Consider the following 23,202-nt stretch of genomic DNA (forward strand, 5'->3'; position numbering starts at 1 on the left):
CTAATTGGAAGGGAAATGCATTTTGCGACGTGAGATGTATTTTCTCTGAATAAGGTTTTCTGAGTTGTTTTATTTTTTAAGCTTGTTTTATTTTTAAATAGTTCCAGTCTTTGCCTTCGGTGTCAGTCGAAAGTCATGTGATCCATGACACACGCGTCAGTTATTAGTCGATCCGTTACTAAATATTGATATTCTTGCTTGATTTTGTGGAACAGTTTGTCTATTTTTGTTCTGAAATTTAAGGTAAATCACTGTATGACTATTATGTAATTTTGATGCCTGTATCTAAGTTGTTCTGTCTGATGTGATGTCTGATGTTAATTCTTCCTGAAATGTCCTTTTGTTTAAACTTCCAGTCATTGGTCTTGGGGGGTGGGAGAATGTTATTTTTTGGTGTTTTCTCTTGCAAACTGTTTATTCAATATACCTGGTTGCGAAAGAAGTTACATTCTTCCGTGGGGGGAATAATGTGGTATCTGAACAGTGTGCAAGTCAAAACATATTAAGAAATGATACTAAAGTAACCTAGTAATAATAATGTGTTGTAGAACAGACACAGTGAATGTGCTAATTCTAACGCAGCAACAGCTGTCAATCTAACAGCTGAGCCGAATGGTCATTGTGTACCTATTAGAGATGCGCGGATGGGTTTTTTTGTCACCCAAATCCGCGTTAACAAGTTCATTATCCATCCGCCATCCACCCGCGGTACTTATATCATCCTATTTATAGATCCGCACCAACCGCACCAAATAATTGTTAGTTTTCTTATAAACAGTGTTACTCACCACTGTCGCGATGCAGTGACTGTATACAATCCACAACCATGGTAACAACAAGCGCACGTCTTCATTAAGTTACTTTCGCTTTCAACCACTTTGTTGCCATGTCGGCTTTTTATAAGCGACTTTTAATATAATAAACTTTATTTATATAGCACCTTTCATGACATAAATGCAGCTCAAAGTGCTTTACAGAAAAAGAAAGAAAAAGTGAAAACAAAACACAGAGCAAAAACAATGCTCTGTGTTGCGACTTTTGGGCTTGTTTGGCACTTGTTTTGGGCTTGTTTTCATAGACCTGGCTACTTATTTCTCTCGCAACCTGGCAACACTGGCTGCCCTGCAAAGCAACATGTCGTGAGCGGCTATTTTGTGCCTGGTGTAAAATGACGTAATATTAAAATACTACAAACGCACACACGGTGAAATTTAGTGCTTTTTAAAAGCTATTATAGGCCTATAGATTGATATCATTAATTTAATTCCCGCATTATTTCACCCGCGGTTTATCCAATATGAATTAATAATTATATTTGATTGACCCAAATCCACCCAAACTGCGGTTAACTGCGGCAACCGCGGCTAAAACCGCGATCCGCGCATCTCTAGTACCTATGCTTGTGTTGCTCTTATCTTTAGTACATACCTTATATGGCTATTTAGAATGGCATCTTTGGTAAATGGTCTACTATAAGAACTGTGTGAGATGGGTGTTTGGGATGCTTGTGCCCAGAGGGGCTGCAGGAGAGGGCTCTCTGCCCTGGATTCTATGATGCTGTACTTGAATGAATGCTGAATAAATGAACATGGAACTGGGAAACTTTGACGTCTCTTCTCTCTTCTTCTCCTCCATTTCATTACAACTACAAGCCTGCTAAACGCGGTTTATGCCTCATAATATACGACATACTTGTGTAATTGACTGTACAGAAAGTGTTTTGCAGAAAGCAAAAAATCTGGACTCAAGAACCTAATCTTAAAGTCACTACTATGCTTGTAATGCTGTGAAATATCTAGTTGTAATTGTGCCATCTGGAGTCATTATGTACATTTCAGATGCTTATGGTGGGAAATGTAGAAACAGATTCATAACCGAAAACTCCGTGCCCATTAATATTGTCCCTAAAATGGACAAAATACTTCGAAAAATGAATTCAACTTGATTATCTCATTGGAAATTAGACAATACTGTTTCTGGATTATCTCATTAGAAATTACATAAGCATTTATTCAGGTCTCTCAAAACAGAAATACATAAAATACAATTAACAGTGATGTGATTGTGATCTACATTGTGTTTATTTGCTTTACATTAACTCTCCTCTCAGATTTACAAGGGCTGCACAAATTCTAACGTGAAAGATGATTTGTGTCCTAGGACAAATACATTGATGAAAGATTTCGCACTGCGTTTGTGTACTGTAGGTTTACGTGTGTGTGTGTGTGTGTGTGTGTGTGTGTGTGTGTGTGTGTGTGTGTGTGTGTGTGTGTGTGTATGATCCATTTACTTAAAGAGAGCCATATACTTTTGGCAGAGATATAATTATAAAATTTTGTTTAACCAACCTGGAGGTAGTACCCATCTTTTCCATTGGTGCGCATTAGATACTGTCCATCATCCAAGGATTGAATGTCACTATTTGTCCGACTCAGAAAGTCTGACATAGATGTGCAACTCTTGTAGGGGCACTTGATCTCAAGGAGCTGTGTTCCATCAAGGATTCCATCTGGGCTAGCTCCCAACCAAGGATGTTCAGGGTGCACAGCCAGGCCTCTCCTCTCCACAACTTGCCCTCTGCTCTCCAGAAGTGCAATTACATTGGCCTCATTATCTTTGCCGTGTTTTGTTGCTGCATTGCCAGTGAATGTTGGGTACACATACTCATTTAAAATTTTCTTTGGGTCTGTGGTCTGTCTTTTGGGGACTCGTTTTGCTGTGCTGGCTGTTAGACGCAGCTTCCTATTTTCAATTTGCAGTACTTGTACGTCTAGGCCACTACATCTCAGAGGCAAATATTGTACTTTTTACTCCACTATAATTATTTGAAAACTTGAGTTACTAGTTACTTTGTAGATTTTCATTATTACAAAACATGCATTAAACACTTTACCCCATACTTCGGCTATTTGAAAATAGCAGACCTACAAGCTTTCGTTGTGAGCTTGTAGATCGGCTATTTTCAAAATACTTTTTAACATTTTGAAGACTTGTGAAATGGGACATTTTGTATAATGAGTACTATTACTTAGTTACTTAGTTATGGTAAGTGTAAGCCGTGTTTGTGCGCATAGCGTCTCTCACAGTAAAATCCTCAGTGTTCATTATCCAGACCAGTTGTAATTGTGAGTGTGCAAATAGAACCATGCTTTCATTTGTACAGTCATAGTTATATTATGAAAGTGAGAATAGCCACCACACAATACATGTCCTTTCCTTTGTTGACAGTGGGATAATATGAACGTCATATGCAAATTAGCCATGAGGTGGTCTTAGAATGTCAACAAACAGCGCGTGTTTCCTCGCCGACCCAAATAAAATACTGGAGCACTTGGCTTGGGCCTGCACGTTTAATTATATTCATCTACCTATCTGTGTTGCATTTTTACTGCTGTTGATGATATGACACGGGGACTGATGGTTATCTTAAATGATAATAACAGGTTCATAAATGACGTATTGATTACGTGAATCAGCTGTGTCGGGAGGTATCTAAAACATTTAGGACAGGTCGTAATAATGGATGCGTACATTTACATTAGCCTACTTAGAACTATGGACTCCACAAAGCGATACGAGGCCACTTCTTAACGTCATCATGCATTAACACATGCATGATGTGTTAATGCATGTGTACTAGAGTGCCCCACACGAAGCACTCTAGTTTAAGCCATTCATTTAGTTTGGTTCAGTTGTAATGACAGCCACGCACAGCACACGTTGTCCATGAGCTCATTGTGACGTTAAGAAAAGCCGAGTCTTAATAACAAACGTCTTGGAGAATTGCTATGTGACCTGTGAAGCTACAGCTACGTTCTGCTGGCAAATGTAAACACACTGAGCCGTTATTTCCTACTTCCGGTCCCTCCGCAGGATGTTTCCCACACATCAGGAAACTACCCGCGGAAACAGGTGGATAGAATCTCCGAAAAGCATACAATTTGGCACATATGTCCCATGGGTCATCCTAACACATCCTAGAAGGGGTGTCCAAAATAATCGGAAACAGGAAGTGAGTTATTGACTAAATTTAAAATGGCTGCCTACAGTGTTGAAAGATGATGCAAGATACCTAAAGAATCTCATAAAAGCATGAAATGTGGTACAAATGTCCCTTGGGTGATCTGAACGCATCCTACAAGGGGTGCCCAAAAAGGTTTTAAACAGGAAGTGATCGCCTAAAGCAGTTGACACAAAATAAAACATAAAGGGACGTCATAAAAGTGTATAATTTGGTTATGCAGTGCATAACCTGCCGTATTTTGTAGTCTACCTTCTGTTTTCATTTCTACATCACTTACTTATTTTACTTTCTGCATAATTTTTTTTATTTTACTCTTTTAATCTTCTTTATGTATCTAACTCTTTTACTCTGCATCTTATCTTACTCTGCATATTCTTATTTTACTCTCTGCATCTTATTTATTTTGCATTCTACATCTTGCTTGTTTTACATTCTATCTTCTCATGTATTTTCTTCTTGATCATTACTGTTTTTTTGTGATTAGTGTTTAGTAACTACATATTCATGTGTGCCATTTTGCAATTACCAGCACATTGGCATAATGCTCTGCAAGGTAACCCAGCATCCCAGCATCTACAGTACAGTATCAATGTGGTGTCTGTCTGTGCAGAACGCAGTGCTCTGCTCTGCTCTGCTCTGCTCTGCTCCCCCTCTGTTCTGGAATAGTGATCTAAGACTCTATAGTGCCCCCCCGCATGAACATCACTGTTAGTCATCCTAAATTAACTCTTTAGTTGCTGGTGCAAATCATGTGTGTTACACATTGTATGTATGTGTATACGTTTTTGTCATAACGATTTTACATATAGGATATCAGTTACCATTCCAAGTTACACATTCACGTTCCCAGTTATAGCCTATCCATCTTTTATATCATGCGCAATGGCCCAGCCCGACATTTTCTTGGAGTGAGAATGCGTTGCCGTTCCAAATAAAAATGAGTGTTTGAAATAACTCCAATCCAAACCCATAAACCTAACCTCTAAATGTTGTGTCAGTCAAAAGATAAAAACATTGCTCTCCGTCCATTGTATAAACTTGTTCGGACAAACAACTCGTTTGCTTTCAACATCAGGGCATCTCTCTCTCTCTCACACACACACAACGCATGCAGTAAAATGTTCATAGACCTGGCTGCTTATTTCTCTCGCAATCTGTCAACGCTGATGACAGGCAGTAGAGTAAAAATGCTCAGTGTTCATTAATCCAAGTAATCGTCTGTGACGTATGCGGATCTGCCGTTTTGACCTGTGTAGAAGGTCTGTTTGTGGCGGTGAGCGTCATGGACTTAACCTATAAATGTATGAACCGTGTATGAATTGCTTCAGAGACCAGCCGTTTGATACGCGCCTTGGCACAGACAGCAGGCATACATTTCCTAAACCCTGTTTGTGTGCCTAATTCAAGCTCAGCGCTACAGCGATTGTGCTGTTTTATACGTTTTTGTCATAAAGATTTTAGGATCTCAGTTACCATTTCAAGTTACACATTCACGTTCCTAGTTATAGCCTACATGATGTCATCGCCAGCAGCGTTGCCAGATTTTGCGAGAGAAACGAGCAACCAGGTATATGAAAACAAGCCCAAATGTGCAAATATAAGCAGACTGCTTTGGCAACACTGCCAAATCATGTTATGGGAACGGACCAAACCGCGGGGGGAATAAATCCTTCAAAAAGCATCGTGTTTATGTGGGAATTATTTCTAAATCATATTAAATAAGTTTTGTTTCATTCTTATTTATTCATTTATTATTCAAAATAACTCCTAAATAACTCAAATAACTCATGGGGTGGACCAATCTGACGTTTGCAGGTGACAGGTCCCCTTCGTCTCCCCGGGATTGCCACGCCTGAATATTTGTATTGAGTATCATGTGTAGTCAAGTATTTGTAATACGTATTTGTAATATTTCTCCAGGACTCCGGTGCTGGAGCGAGTCGACAGTCGAAACGGAGATCAGGTTCGACCGCTGCGCTACCAGTGGAATGGACAGGGTGATATCCCCATGACAACTACTGTAAACAAGGTACACACACACACACACACACACACACACACACACACACACACACACACACACACACACACACACACACACACACACACACACACACACAAGATTGTGGGTCCTGTACATAGACTGTATAAAAAGAATGGACTAAGCCAAACCTCTGGTTTCTACAGACCGAAAATGAAGCCGGTTGTTCAGGAATTTGAAATCTGCCATCTTTAATATGTGCCAAAAAGCAACCGGGAATAGGAACCGGAAATCAATCCCTAAAGAATGCAATTGGTTGGGTAGCTTGTCAATCAAGAGCGGGGGCGGGGAATGCATGCTATTGGTTGTGTAGCTTGTCAATCAAATCATCCCGCCCCTCCTAGAGCATAGCCAACTTTATCGTCAATCATCGTCATATCATGATGATTGAAAGGAGACTTTAAACTAGCGACTGGAAGCATATAGTATTTACAATATGCAATATTAAGGTAAGAAAATCAAGTCTAAAGTTAATCAAAAACCCATCCACTTGCATTGAGAGAATATTGTTTCAGCGAACAGCGAAACTACAGGCCATTCACATGAACTGTCTCTTCCGTATTAGACTCAATGTAAAACTCTCAAGCTGGCCCCTTGGTCCTGTACCCAAAATGTTGGGACGTTGTGGAAAATGTAAATAAAACAAAATGCTATAATTTTCTAATCCTTTTTTTTTTACATTTTAAATTGAAAACAGTACTAAGACATACCTTATTATATCAACATAATTCATCTTTGAAACATATGCTTATTCAGAATTTGATTCCAGCTACACCTTTCAAACAGGGGCAGGGGCATCATAAAATACTACTCAAAGGAAAGTCTGGGACCCGCCACAGTGGTGTTCAATAGTTCACCCCCAAAATGACTTTTTTTCTATCGATTAGTCACCCCATGGAGACTTGAATTAATGGATATTTTTTAGTTTTTGTCGCATTCCTAAGCCAATAATTTGATGCCGACAGCGGTTCCGGTAGGAGACACTAAGAGTCTCCTTTGTGTCTCCTACCGGAACCACTGCCTACCGGTCCGCTGGTCACCAAATTATTGGCCTAGGAATGCGACAAAAAATGAAGCATAGCGTTAGTTCATGCAGGACACGGAAGTCTTGCACGCCAAAGCTGTAATCAGCTGTCAGTCAGCTGATGTTGAACAGTTTTCTATTCCCCATTCACAGCGCTGCTGGTCATTACATCACGCATTCATACTCCAATCACAACTCACGCATTAGCAAGGGCTTCCTTTAAATACGGCTTTGTATTCACTAGGTCTTTCTTGGTTGCTGACCAATGCATTCTGCTAGCTCCTCCTCCACCCCAGCCTCCACCTTTTGATTAGAGTCTGGCATAGGCTCAAATACTTGTGATTATCATGTATATCTGCTAATTCAAACTAATATGTCAATGTACTGCTTATTGTTGACATTGTATCCCTATGGGGGATTTGCTTAGCATTCCCTGAATATATGCTTAGCAAGCTGCTTCCACAAAATTCAGGGAATATCTCCCAAGAGCGGAGCTTTAACGCCAAGCTTAACTGTATTCCATTTGCTGCAATAAATGGTTAAATCTACTTTGACGTGAGTGTTTCTGATTGAACAAAAAAATATCTCCATGGGGTGACTGATCAATAGGATTGTTTTTTCTTTTTTCTGTGAACTACCTCTTTAACCGAGATGTCAACCCGTGTGATTAAGGAGTGTGGATCTAAAGATGAAACAATGAAGTGGTATTTGGGTTGTAAGGCCAACATTTGGTTAGTATAGATAGAGGGTGCTAAACTCTCTGTCTAGCTGGTTGATAGTCTTGAGTCTTGTCGTGGAGATTCAGGGAAAGGCTGAATGCATCTGCCCTCATTTTTGGGCAGGATTTCCTCTTTTGTCAATAAACGTGCTCTCAAGACTCTAGCTGAAGCCCTCATTCAGTGCCATTTTGATTATGCTTGCACCTCTTGGTTCTCCAGCATATGTCATTAAAAACTAAGCTTCAGACCTCCCAAAACAAACTGATACGATTACTTCTCAGCCTTAAACCCATGACTCACCTAATTCCAACACACTTTGCTAGTTTGGGATGGCTCAGGTAGAAGACAGGGTTAAGCAAATATCAATGGGATTGGTATTTAACATACAATACTCAGAGGGACAGTGCCCTCAATACCATCATAGCTGTCTAACTACTTCTCCAAAGTGAGTGGCATCCACAGCCACTACACTAGAAGGAGCGACCATGATCTGGTACCACCCAAATTTAGAACAAACATGGGACAATACTCATTCTACTACTCTGCCACCACAATGTGGAATGCCCTGCCCCTGACACCATCCACCATCCTTTCAAAACGGGAGACCACAAGGAGAGGTAAATGTAATGTCCCAGCTCCTTTGTACATAGACCTATATAGTGTTTGTATTTGTTGATGTATTATCGTGTACATGTTTATACTATGTTGATGAATTGAATACAATGGAAACAATTCCCCATGACCTTTTTTGTGTATAGAGAGAGAGAGAGAGAGAGAGAGAGAGAGAGAGAGATGCTGTTTTAATGTTACAACTTACCAGCTTAGTTTATAGAAACAGACTGGAATTAGACTGTACCTGTATTCTATGTACATTATGTAAGGAGAGTGACATTATGTTCGCAACTGATGTATTGGTCCCACCGATATATCGACAACATCGCCCTCCAGGGGTGTGCACAGACATTTTGATGGTGCTCAAGTGAAAACAAAGGGCACCTTGTGCGGCGCGTGGAACCGCCTGCTGCCTTAGTAGTACAGGCACATCTTGTACGTCGTAAACAATTCAATACAACATGAATAAGTAGGCTACTACTATTCTTATGTACCTGTACTCAAGATTGAAATACCTCCTTGAACTGATCATTATGCATTATTAGTGGTGTCAGTCAGTGGACTCATCCACTGTCATAGCTTTATCATTCAAATGTGGTCACTGCCTCTTCACCAGAGCTATGCCTCTTGGCATAATAGGATGAATGCATATTGTTCATATAGCCTACCTTTCTTTTACTGACAAACTTTGAACATTAGATGGTAGATAAATGTGCCAAGCTAAACAACTCAAGTCACACATATTCCTAACGATAAATATTTTCTCCTAATAACAAAAATGAAGTTATTTATTTTTTCTAACAGTAACTAGTATTAAGTTATTATTTCATATTCCAATAACAATAACTAACATTAACCACTTGAACCCCAGCATCCATATTCTAGGTGGAACATTAGCAAACACTTTCACGTTGCGAGCTTGTAGATCGGCTGTTTTTGGCTAAGCGGTTTGGTGTAGACGGAAAAGGACAGTCCAAGTACAGAGGCAACTCAGGTCCAGTTCACTAAGTCTAGAGGGTTCAATTGGTCAAAGGCATAGTGTGTAACAAGTTGCATACTATGCCTTTAAGTTCACTTGATTGACACGTTGAACCAAGCCCCCAGAACCGAGAGGGAGAAGTGAAGCGCTTTGGACATGGTGGCCGATTCTGGTACTACAGCTTACTATAGCTGGGGCCAGACACATCGAACGAGCGAAAACAGTTTTGACGAATAGCCTCGACTCGCGAGCTTGCGCACAGGGTTGAGCACGGAGGTGACACTACTTTGCACGTAAGACGACGCACAGAGGCCCCAGATAGGTCCCGCCCGTCCAACTTTCCAAAACCCGGAAGAAGGGGCAAAACGGGAGTATGCGATGGGTGAGCAAATCCATACAAGTGGATGGGAAGGGATTTTGCAGTTACCTCTCTATTATGTAACTCTATGCGTTGAACTCACCTTGTTTATCACATGTATCCTGTGCATGTGTCTTCATTGGCTGTCAACTTGCTTCTGCTTCCTGTTTTTCCTCCAATTAGGTTCATGGCAGGCCTGCTCCTCCTACTAAGCCACTACCCCCTGACCCTGACTTTAAAAAACCTCAGGTAACCATGACAACTAAGAGGTCATGGAGCATGCTGTGTGTGTGTGTGTGTGTGTGTGTGTGTGTGTGTGTGTGTGTGTGTGTGTGTGTGTGTGTGTGTGTGTGTGTGTGTGTGTGTGTGTTTTATTGTGTGACCGTATTTTTATTACAGCTTACTAACAACTGTACCTGCAACAATATAAGTTTACATTGTGTGCGTGCGTGTCATGTCATAGCATTTAGCGATACAATTTCCATTTTGCCACATTTCTCGTAGTTTTTTAAACAGCAGTGCTACAAGCTCACAACACGTTGCAAAGCATATAGATCTGCTGTTTTAAAGTAACCAAAAGGGTTAAACTTATTTTGAGGTTATATTAAGTTTTGGTGGGGACCCCCCTGGAACCCCATGGGGGTCCCCGGACCACATTTTGAGTACCACTGAAGTCATGCATGATGTTGATGAGATTAAGGGCAGGTACACACTGTAGGACTTTTAAAGTGGTCGGGAGTCATCTGATCGTTAAGCATTACACATTTCAAGAGTTTATTTCTTGAAATCGGCTGTCATATATCATTGTGGTTTTCACGTATACTGTAGATTGATCCCCGACCAGGGATTACACACTGTAGGATAGTTCACTAGGATGCTATCCAGAGTCAGACCCAATACATACATTTGTTCTTATTCCAATTCATTTTAAGAGACGTCTCCCGTGATATATGCGCTCTCTCTCTCTCTCTCTCTCTCTCTCTCTCTCTCTCTCTCTCTCTCTCTCTCTCTCTCTCTCTCTCGTCAGGTGCACAGAAGCAGTGTTGCAATGTCCGCTTATCTTTGGGCTTGTTTTTTCTGTAAAGTTGCTTGAAAGTGTAGTTGCTTATTTGGCCTTGTTTCCTAATATTGTTTGAACCAGTTGTTCTCAAACATTTTCATGGCAAGGACCCCCAAATTAATATTTGTCTGCAGACCTCCCCCTTCTGAAAATATGTTGTGCCATAGACCCCCATTCAAGATCTGTGTGGATTTCTTCTTTGAAAATAGCTATAACGTGAGCTTGTAGATCGTCTATTTTCAAGTATCCAATCGTCGCTTTTGTTGGGCTTATTTTCACAAACCTGGTTGCTTATTTCTCTCGCAAAATCTGGCAACCCTGTCTACACAGACACTTGCATCGAGCTCGCTCTCGCTCTCTCAGTCTCTCTCTCTTTCTCTCTCTCTGTGCGACTCCTCTCAAATAAACAGCCCCCCCTCAAGCACGCTCACTCACTCTCTCATTTTGTTTTATAATGTTTAACTTAAAACAGGACTGGACGGTAATATTGCGGTAGGGACTATTTGTTGTGGTCAGATCCAGCGACCCTCCCCTACAGGTGGCTGTAATGTGCTCTCATTGGCTGTAGCGTGCATCTCCTCGCAGAGTCATCTCAGACCCTTTCATACTGCATGATACTGTCTGATGTCCATTCGGCGACAGAGCTGAATATCAAACCTGCTAGATATTTGAAACGGTCGGGAAGGCCATCGCCGAGCGTAATTATCGTGGCTGGATCGTCTCGCAAAGCCTTTCACACAAAGCGACCAAAACCTTGCCGATCACAGCCCGATCTGCGTCAGATCGCCGGTTTTGTCGGTGAGCTCCAAAAAAGGTCCCCGACAGCATAATCGGACCAAATATCCTATAGCGTGTACGTGCCCTAAATGTGTCTGGTTAATTTAAATATGTGGCTGTTGCTATGTACAGTATATATAGGGTGGCGTGTCGTCACGATAATCCATTCCATAGTTATTGGCGGTTGAATGTAGGTTGTTTTCGCCAAAAAGCAACAGAGAGCAGAGAAAAAGGCATATTTCCAACCCCATTAGAATGGAAGTGAATGTGGCTGCATTGGCATTGGCACTGTGAGAAAGAATAGGGTTACAAAAATCGTGGGGTAAAATGTTTAAATTAAATTAAAAAAATGAATATAAACGGTCAGATGTCAGTACTCTTGAACGCAACTTGAAAGAAAGCTAGCGAGCGGAAATGATTAAACCAGGCAACCTGAACGCACCATCACACTTCACTGATGGGGAAAGAAAACAAACTAGCATGGTCAGCCGAAAGCGATCTAAAGTACAAATATAGACTCAGAAGTGTAGCCAGCACTGGGCAATGCGGGCAGCTGCCCGCTCAGTTGATAGTCAGGTTCACTATGTGTTCTTGTTCAAAATGTGTGGAGATTAGCAAAACAATACTTTATTTTCATTTTCAGAACATGGGGAATCCAAAAATCTATGTTTGCATTTGCACAGACACCTGCATGTCCGCCATATTGGACGTTCAAAATGGCCACCATAAAATATATAATTTGTGATATCTTGGCTTCTAAACAACATAGAAAGTTAATTAAATATGCTAATCCAATATTTTCTGGGTCAAGGAATCCAATAGAGACCTAAAGGATTGTGCACAGGGACTTGCAGTAGCGCCACCTAGGGGATGGCTAGGGAAATTCAGGTTTACTATGTTAAAAAATATATTTTCGTTAAAAAGTTTAGATTAGCAAAAATATACACTTTTGGAATCTTCAGAGCATGAGGAATCCAAAAATCCTTGTTTGCATTTGCACAGATCCCTGCATGGCCCACCATATTGTTCTGTATGGACGACATAAAATATATAGCCTAATTTGTGCTATCTTGGATTCTAGACAACCAACCTTAATTAAATATGTTTCCAGGTCAAGGAGTCCAATAAAGACCGCAATGTAGTTATTAAATAAACGCAAGAAAACAAATGTAAATGGAAAATAGTCTTTATATTTGTGTAGTATCAACACATCATTGACTTTATTACACCACAGGTTTACAGGTGTAAAGAAATGGGTGAAAAACTCCATTGTTTCTGTTGTTTTCAAAGAGAAGAAAAGAAAAGAAGAGGGCGGGGAGAGCGAGGAGAACAATTTAACAGAAATAATAGAAAACATGTCAAGGATATACAAATGGCATAAACCAACAGATACAGTATGTACATGAGGTTAGACATAAGGTGCAAGGTGGTGACACTTTGGTAGGTCTACATTAGCAGCAGGTATGTACATGAGATTAGACATTAAGGTGCAAAAACAGTATCGACGAGTTATAAGATTGAACTATATACAATATCATCTATCATTGAGTACTATTTTTTTACGGCTCTTCATCACTGTCCGGAGTGTCATTTTCAGCATTACTGTCTGCGTAATTTTCGCAGTCACTTCCACACAAAGTTCTGTGCAAGCCAAGTTGTGTCTCCTGCATGAACATCTCTGGGTTGTACAATGGGTTTCGCACTGACATCTAACCAACTCTACAATGGCCTGTGGTGCAGGTGGAACCTTTATGGTGGTAGCTAGTATCTCACCATGGCTCCATGTTTGAGTGGGTCAAAAAGACTCTGCCACATCACAGTGGCTTGGCACCACACCCTACTTTGATCATGCACACGTTCAATGTGCACCTCAAGGGCACCAACTGTAGGAGGCAAATTGCTGCTTTATGCCAGATGTTTGCAAAGTAGATGCCACCTTAGGTCAGGAATGCTTGTTATATGGATGCCCTTTGGGCAATACATCATAAAAAGTTGGCCAATGCATCATTCACCTCCTGTGTTACTGTAGGTCGCCTTCCTCTGTTAGTTTCTGTTAGTGGTCAGATGTCAGTGCAAAACCCATTGCACAACCCAGAGAAGTTCATGCAGGGGACACAACTTGGCTTGCACAGAACTTCATTTGTGTGGAAGTGACTGCGAAAACGACGCAGACTGTCTGTAATGCTGAACATGACACCCCAGACAGTGATGACGAGCTATAAAATAATATTCCTGAATGATAGATCTAGTAGATATTGTATGTATATAGTTCAATCGTTCATACGCACCTTTTTGCACCTTAATGTCTAATCTCATGTTGCCTGCTGCTAATGTAGACCTACCAAAGTGTCACCACCTTGCACCTTATGTCTAACCTTGTGTACATACTGTATCTGTTGGTTTATGAAATTTGTATATCCTTGACATGTTTTCTATTACTGTTAGATTGTTCTCCTTGCTCTCCCTGACCCCCCCTCTTCTTTTCTTTTCTTCTCTTTGAAAACAACAGAAACATAGAGTTTTTCACCCATTTCTTTACACCTGTAAACCTGTAAAGTCAATGATGTGTTGATACTACACAACTATAAACACTATGTTTTACATTTACATTTGTTTTCTTGCTTTTCTATAATCCTGAGAACTAAATTGAGGTCTGTATTGGACTCCTTGACCTGGAAAACATATTTAATTAAGGTTGGTTGTCTAGAATCCAAGGTAGCACAAATTAGACTATATATTTTATGTGGTCCCTATTGAACATACAATATGGCGGCCATGCAAGTATCTGTGCAAATGCAAACAAGGATTTTTGGATTCCCCATGCTCTGAAGATTCCAAAAGTGTATAGTTTTGCTAATCAAAAATTTGTAACAAAAGTATATTTTCTAACATAGTCAACCTGCATTTCCATGGCCATCCCCTAGGAGGCGCTGCTGCAAGTCCCTGTGCACAATCCTTTAGGTCTCTATTGGATTCCTTGACCCAGAAAACATAGGATTAGCATATTTAATTAACTTTCTATGTCGTCTAGAAGCCAAGGTAGCACAAATTATATATTTTATGGGCCATTTTGAACGTCCAATATGGCGGACATGCAGGTGTCTGTGCAAATGCAAACATAGATTTTTGGATTCCCCATGTTCTGAAGATTAATTTTTTTTATAGTTTTGCTAATCTCCACAAATTTTGAACGAAAGTATATTTTTTTACATAGTGAACCTGACTATGAGCCCTGCTGCTGAAAGACAGACCGAAAAGTAATAATAATAATATATAGGGATATCAGATAGTATCGGCCTCCTGATATTAGCGGCAGATATTAGCATAAAAATGGAATATCGTAAAATTTACAGCTCAGAGTAATCATGTAAGCAGATAGGGACAACACGTGTAAACATGAGAGCATAACATTTTGAATTCCCTTAGAGAGATTGAATCCACAAAAACCATCAGAGATTTGGGATATCAGTTAGCAGTGACTTAAGGTTCTTTTTTGCCTTGGAAATATTTGAAAAGCAGACAATAATATTGCCATACTGTCTGTATCATCATACTGTAACCAACTTGTCCACAGGGCACTCTTTTACTTCTTAGTCTTTATTTCAATATTTAAATTAGGGTTGTCCGATATTATCGCCCTCCCTATATTATCGGCCGATATTAGCATAAAAATGTAATATCGAAAAATATCGGTATCGTTTTTTGGAAAATAATTGATAACTTTTTTCCTTTTTTTTAATATATAAGTTACAGGAGTTCTTACTGTATGGTGTGTGTGATATGAAATGTGAGCTTACCATAATTACAGTAATCCTTAATCATTTTCCATCAGGGGCGGTAGTGGCTCAGGGGTAGAGTGGCCGGTAGAGCGGCCGGATGGCAATCTTGAGGTTCCCAGTTCGATCCCGGTCTCCCCCGAAGTTAGTGTCGAAATGTCCTTGAGCAAGACACTGAACCCCTAATTGCTCCCGATGAGCAGGTTGGTGCCTTGCATGGTTTCCTCCACCATGGGTGAATGTAATGCACAATTGATGTAAAGCGCTTTGGATAAAAGTGCACCATTTTACCTTAAAGCCTTATTCAAGGGTTTTGATTTTATTAGATATGTGATGTTGTTACCTGACAATTAGTTGTAGACTCAATAGATAATTTATATCTATTGAGTCTACTTAACTAGTATATAGTTTTATTTTGCGAATGCAAACATTATCAACATACTGTACATTAATATAACCATACATTTAACCATATGATATCAACACTGGTTTAACATTGCAATTTATCAAACACGACACATTAAAATGTGTCATGTTTGATCATAGAATTTCTCTGGGAACATCATCACTGTATTATATTAGATTTATTAGATATTTATATTAGAGTTTATATTGATATTATGGCTAATTTATTTTATTAGATATGTGATGTTGTTACCTGACAATTAGTTTACTTTTGGTGAAAAAAGCCTGCATATATCAGTATCGGTTGATATCGGAATTGTAAATTAAGAGTTGGACAATATCGGAAAATCGGATTTCGGCAAAAAAAAACACTATCAAACATCCCTAATAATAACCCGACGTCTCTGCTTAACAATAGATGGATGGACACTCGGGCAGCAAGTAAGTCACCTTCCCCCAACAACACCTCCACTCAACATGTCCACTGTTGGAGATCACAAACTGCATGCAGATTTCTGTTTAGAGCCACAGTGATTAATCGCTCATTGCTTAACAAAAGATGACTGGGTTGGATGAGTGGGCAATTCACGCCCTCAGTAGGCTACACAAACAATATGAGTCACCAAAAAAGTTCTGTTTCCTAGCATTTGAGAGAGATCTAATATATGTTTGAACTATATTAAATTATAGACATTTTCAAGTGCAAGGGGCTGGATCGTATTGAATGCAGAGGAGAAATCAATAAAAAGCAACCTGGCATGCTTTTTACTGCCCTCAAGATGCTTGAGAACTAGGTTGAGAAGAGTGGCAGTTGCGTCCTGGACGCCTCCGCCTTCCCTATATGTAAACTGAAAAGGGTCAAGAAGGGTCTCAGTTTTAGCCACAAGCTCTGACTTTGACGAGCCTCTCAAACTGTTTCATGAAATCGTTGAGCATTTTAGGATTGCTGCTCTTGGCTACGGGTACAACAGTGGACCGTTTCCAAAGGGAGGGTACTCTCTGCTGGCTAAGAGATAGTTTGAAAATAGAATAAAAAATGGGACCTAATTGTTCAGCGCAGGTATTTAATAAGCGACGACCGATGGGTACACTTTGATAGTTTTCTGAGGGATAACAATATTCTCACAATACAAAGACCAGCTAGTAACTACATCCGTCAGTTCATTGATGTCGGCAGAGGACTCAGAGAACATGTCCCAGTCTGTGTCCTCAAGGAGGCCCCACAGGGTCTCACAGGCGTTGTTATCATTCCAGTTCTTAATGCGGATGCTTTGCACTTTACCACGTTTTAGAGCAGTGCGGTAAACAGGGAAAAGGTGCACACAGTTATGATCGGAGGCCCCCAGGGGCGGGAGGGGTACAGATTTGTATTCGTCTTTGACATTACCAAAACACATGTCTAAGGTTTTATTGGACCTAGTCGGACATGTTACGTATTGATGGAAGTCTCTGAGAGTCTTTTTCAAGGACACATGGTTCATGTCGCCAAGAATGAGATTTGGTGCGTCAGGGGAGATTAGTTGTAGTTTCTGTACAACCCTGAGAATTGGCTCACAGGCACTAGCCTCATTAGCTTTTGGATGTATATAAATGACTGTAATAAATATCTGTGGGAACTCCCTCGGCAGATACGCTGGCCGCAGAGAGACAGAGAGCAACTCAACGTCAGGGGTACACAAACTCTCCCTAACAATGACAGATTTAACACTGCACCAACGCTCATTAACATACAAACATACCCCCCCACCAGTTGACTTGCCCGTAACTGAGGCGTCTCGGTCCAGACGAAAGGGTGTCCCAAAGCCATCGATCTTCAGATCGGTGGCCAAGTCACGTTCGGATAGCCAAGATTCCGTGAAGGCTAGAATGCAAGAATTCCTGAAGTCGTGGTTGCAGCGGACTTGAGCCTGCAATTCATCTGATTTATTCCGGAGGGACTGCGGAGAGGAGGATGATGGAAGGTAGCAGAATGCGGGAAAGGGGCTGTATCTTCCTCAGGCGAGTGCCTCCTCTTCTCCCACGCTTTCTGACCCGTTTTCCCGTCCAACGGGCTCCGGAAGGGTCGCAGGGTGTCAGTAATTCCACAGGATTCGGCCGAATCAGGTCCGCGGGTGGCTCCTGAATGTTGCTCACCGATCTGTCCGTCAGCCCCCGCCCCGCTCCGCGCCCCTCCTCCTCCCCAATGTGTAGCATTGAGAGCCCTGACGTCACAACATTTGGAGCGACGCCCACTGCACTCTGGTTGGTTGGGGAAATGAAACACTTCCTATGCCCGGAACATCAACTGGTTGGTCCAGGCTTTTATTTTTTAGCAAAAATAAAAAATAAAAGCCTGGAGATCGAGGCTAGCCTTCGTCTCATTTGATGACTAGCTCATTGAATGAGCTGAACTTGAAACGAGCTATTAAACACTTGAAACACGAACGATCAATAGTGACTGGGTGCCTTTAGCACCACGGTTCTCAAAGTGGGGTCCGCGACGTATAGCCAGGGGGTCTGCAAAATAATTCATAGATTTTTATTTTTTTTATTATTTTTTTATATATACATTTTTTTATGATTTATCATAAGAATCATGTCTATCTACGGGGTAATTTTTGCCAAGTTGTGCAATAAACATATTTTTGTGGTGTTCATTATGTTTCTCCCATGTTTGCTTTGGGCCAATAGCTGATGTGATTACTAGACGGCACATCAGTCAATCTGTCGTGACCACTCACAGGCGCCGCAGCAAAAAATAACAACAAAAACATTCAGAACACCTGAACCGTTTCTGCTGCTGCCTTGGTTAGGCTATTTTTAGCCAACTAACAATCGATGTGCATGGATAAATATTTGTGTCCGTCCACATCATCAAGTGATGCACAATGACAAACACGCTAAAAAGAGAAAATATTATGATAGTTATATCGAGTTATATGGTTTTATTGAGAACAGCGACGGGAGACCAAAATGCGTCCTGTGTCTCCTGTGTCTAGCAAAGGAGGCCAACCAGCCAGCCAATCTGAAGCGACATCTGCAAACCATGCACAAAGAACATGTTGGCAAAACAAAATTATTCTTCCGTCGAGAGAGCGAGTCATACACACGCCAGAAAACACGGATGGTGAACAGTTCCACTGTTTCTGAGAAAGCACAAAGGGTGTCTTATTTGGTCGCTCAACAAATAGCTAAAACTAAAAAGGCACATACTATTGAAGAAGAACTCATACTTTCATCAGCAGTAATGATTAATGAAGTTATGTTTGGGAAATAGTTTGCTAATAAAGTGAAAGCTGTACCTCTCTCAAATGACACTGTCAAGAGGAGGATTGAAGAGCTCTCGGATGACATTCAGTCACAGCTACTGGATAGATTGTGTTCCTGTCAGCAATTTTCAATTCAATTGCATGAATCAAAGACATTGCCAATGCTGCTGAGTTGGTTGTTTTGGTTCGTTATCCATGGAAAGGGAAGATTTTCTGTTTTGTAAGTAAGTGCCCGGGAGGACAATGGCTGGAGAAATATTTAAACTCTTGGATGCTTTCATGACTGAAGCAGGACTGAGCTGGGAAAACTGTGTTGCCGTTTGTATGGATGGTGCTGCAGCGATGACGGGGTGAAAGAGTGGTGTTATTGCACGGATAAAGGCTGTTAACCCGAAGGTTATTGCTACACACTGTATGCTTCACAGGCAGGTGCTCGCACCCAAACATATGGAACCAGACCTTCACTCTGTTTTGAACACAGTTGTGACTGCAGTTAATTTTATAAAGTCAAGGGCACTGTCATGTATTGGTTATCCAGGTCACATGACCAGGAACAGATATGAGGGTAACTGCATCCGACTATTACAGCAGCGGACTACCAAAAACTGCTTAAAAAGATTGCAGTGCTGGAAACGGAATTACACCGCTTAAGAGTGAATGTGGAAGTGAATCAACAATATGGAATTCCACAGACTCAGAGAAACGGACAAGACCGTGCCAACACAAGCCAAGGTGACCAAGCCACCTAGCACTAGCATAATCTGAGTTCCCAGAAGTTTTCGCCAGCTCACCAGCTCTCGCATACTGGCCAGCTCTCGCCCCTGCTGTCCAGGATCTGAGTCGAAGTCTCCCAGACTAGCACTAGCATGGCTTCCGAGAAACCCCAGGACAAGGCTTTTTCCTGGAGCACTCTTGGGGCAAAGCCAAAGGACTTGAAGGGTCGAATAACTGGCAGAACTCGGAGCCCTGAGATTACAGATTTGACCGGATGGCCTGCGCTACCACCCCCACATGCCGCGTATTCTACCCCCCTTCAACAGTGGTCAACTGCCAAAGGGAGAATTACGAACAAACCTCCCAAAAAATCTAGTGTGCAGCTGGGAAACAGATTCACACCACTGCGCCAGAACCCTAGATGTCCATCTGATGACCGTGACTACATCTCATCTTCACCCAGCAGGGTAAGAACCAAGAGTAACTCTGAAGGAAAAACGCTACATGGAGAGCAAACTGGACCAACTGGGGCTGAAATTCTGATTGTGGGCGACTCCGCAGTGAACGTTTTTAAAAGCATGTTAAAGAGAGGGGTAAAAGTGCTATGTTTCCCCAAAAATTCTGTCATTCTGACATGAATGACAGAATTTTGAATCTTGTCGCTGCACACCCAACGGTGAAAACCCTGATTTTGCACATTGGTAAATGTGACATAGAGGGAAAAAAGTCAGAAATCCTAAAACAGCATTTCAGGGCTCTATTCAGCACAATCAGCTGCCTAGATCATGTTGATGTTGGCATCAGTGGCCCACTACCACCAACAAAAGGCGGCGATGAACGTTTCAGTAGACTGTCTGCACTGAGCAAGTGGCTTTCAACTACGTGCACCAACGAATCTGAACACTTTATTGACAATTTAATTTTTTGGGGGGATAGAAGACACCTTTTTTCAGATGGGTTTCAGCTGAACAAACTGGGCACGAAATTGTTCATGTCAAACGTTTTCTACACTCTTCGTGTGCCTCCACAAACCTCTGCCAAGGCCAGGGATTAGATTCACCCCCCAAATCAAACGCCAGGCCCCACAACCACCAACCTTGCTCTGCCCACCACCCATCCCCCCTCCACGACGTCACCGAAAGAAACCCCTGATGGCCTCCCAGCTGACATGTCTAGAGAAAAGTGATGTACGCAGGTTCCAATATGCCATAACATGTATTGGCCCAATGTTCTTTCAGATAGCCTTGTAACAAGCAAGGTTTACAATATTCCCACTGTTATTTCAAATAGAGTTATCTCAAATAGAGTTTCCAGGACAGGGAGTGTTTTGAAACACTCTGCTAACATTGGAAATGTAACATGCATTCCCTGTAGAGGCAACAGCCCAATAGTAGAATGCCTTAAGCTAAACCTGGCCCTATTTAACATCAGGTCACTTACTGACAAGTCTTCCTCTGTAAATGATCTCATCTGTAAAGAGAAACTAGATATTATTTTTCTAACAGAAACTTGGCTTGGTTCTGATGGAGCGGTGCTCCTAGCTGCGGCCTGCCCACCAAAGTACAGTTTCATTCACTCAGGACGCGAGGGAAAAAGAGGAGGTGGTCTGGTGAATATCTTCTCTGACACTTAAAAATTCAAACTTCTGACCCTTGGCAGTTTTCTATCCTTTGAATACCAGGCCACCATATTAGAGAGTCAATTCTCTGTGCTTATGATTAGTATGTATCGTCCTCCAAAATGCAGCAAAGCCTTATTTCTAACAGAAATATCAGAACTCTTATCTATCTGTTCCACTAACTATGACAGAACTCTGATTACTGGAGATGCTAATCTGCATGTTGACATTGTCTGGGTGGTGGGCAGAGCACTGCTAGCAGCAAATGGTGTAAAAATGGAGACCACTCCAGGGGAAGCCTAATATCATTCTGTGCAATTAATGAAGAGGAACTCCGCAAAACCATATCACAAATGACATCATCCTCCTGCTCACTAGACGCTATCCCCACCCCTTTTCTCAAAGAGGTTTTAGACAGTGTGATTGGAGATATCCTAAAAATTGTAAACAGCTCTTTACTCTCAGGCGTCTTTCCAGACTCACTGAAAACGGCTGTAGTCAGGCCCTTACTCAAGAAACACAACCTTGATCCCTCTGTGCTGGGTAATTATAGACCAATCTCTAATCTTCCTTTTCTGGGCAAGGTTTTAGAAAAAACTATCTTCCATCAATTGGATGTGTTTTTACAGAACAATAAGGTTCATAACAAATTCCAATCTGTCTTCAGGAAAGGTCACAGCACAGAAACAGCTCTTGTAAAAGTAATTAATGATCTTAGGGTGTCCGCTGACGACAAAAATGTATCCGTTCTCCTACTCCTTGATTTAACGGCTGCTTTTGACACAATCGATCACACAATTCTAATAAAACGCCTGGAGCACTGGATTGGTTTGTCAGGCACGGCCTTGTCTTGGTTTTACTCCTACCTAACAGGCAGAAGCTTTTTTGTCAGTCTAGCTGACTTTGATTCAGACAAACACAACATCTGTTCTGGTATTCCACAGGGCTCAATTCTTGGTCCTTTATTGTTCTGCCGCTGGGAGAACTCATCACCGATCACGGAGTGAATTTCCATTTCTATGCTGATGATACCCAGCTATATATTTCTGTAGCTCCAGACGACCCCTGCGCTCTAGACCCGTTGTTGACCTGTCTGTCCAGTATAATGCTGGATGAGCGAGAACTTTCTTAAGCTAAATGAGGATAAAACAGAAGTTCTCATAATTGGTTCTACTGAGCAGAGAGAATCAATAATAAGTAGACGTGGTAACCTGACTGTAGAAAGTAATACTACAGTAAAGAACCTGGGGGTTATTATTGATTCTGAATTGAATTTTAATACACACATTAATCATGTTACCAAGATTGCTTTCTTTCATCTTAGAAATATTGCGCGAATCAGAGCCTATCTGTCGTTGGACGATGCAAAAACGTTGATCTACGCTTTTGTTTTCTCTCGGCTTGATTACTGCAATGCACTTTACTCTGGCCTGCCAAAGAAAACAACTGACAGATTACAACTCGTTCAAAATGCGGCAGCCAGAGTTTTAACTAAAACTAAGATGAGAGACCATATTACTCCAGTTCTAGCTTTACTACACTGGCTCCCGGTTGTTTTTAGGATTGATTTTAAAATTATTTTACTAGTTTATAAAGCTCTAAATGGTCTGGCACAAGTGCTGACCTGTTAGAGGTGCCTACAATGACATAAAAAACACGGTGAAGCAGCATTCTGCTTCTACGGACCGACAGCGTGGAATAAACTCCCATTACACCTAAGACAGGCACCCTCTGTGGATATCTTTAAAGCACAGCTCAAGACCTACTTCTTCACTCTTGCTTTTAGCTGATTTTTTGGTTGATTTTTAAATCTCTGTGTTGTTGTACATGACCTCACTGTATTGCCT

The 23,202-nt window shown here is 41.3% G+C and overlaps 1 protein-coding gene across 4 annotated transcripts in view; it reads left to right on the forward strand.

Annotated features, from left to right (window-relative positions):
- adam15 (ADAM metallopeptidase domain 15) overlaps window positions 1–23,202 on the forward strand; it is a 193,119-nt gene that overhangs the window by 149,696 nt on the left and 20,221 nt on the right. For 2 of the 4 annotated variants that reach the window (XM_080427255.1, XM_080427256.1), the window contains exons 21-22: window positions 5,945–6,053; window positions 9,941–10,006. In XM_080427255.1, the coding sequence (XP_080283381.1) occupies window positions 5,945–6,053; window positions 9,941–10,006 (175 nt within the window). Of the gene's footprint in view, window positions 1–5,944; window positions 6,054–9,940; window positions 10,007–23,202 lie in introns of those variants that run through there. The other 2 variants (XM_080427257.1, XM_080427258.1) reach the window with 2 other exon arrangements.

This window comes from Gymnoscopelus braueri, assembly GCF_963280865.1.
Source record: "Gymnoscopelus braueri genome assembly, chromosome: 4".
Lineage (NCBI taxonomy): Eukaryota > Metazoa > Chordata > Actinopteri > Myctophiformes > Myctophidae > Gymnoscopelus > Gymnoscopelus braueri.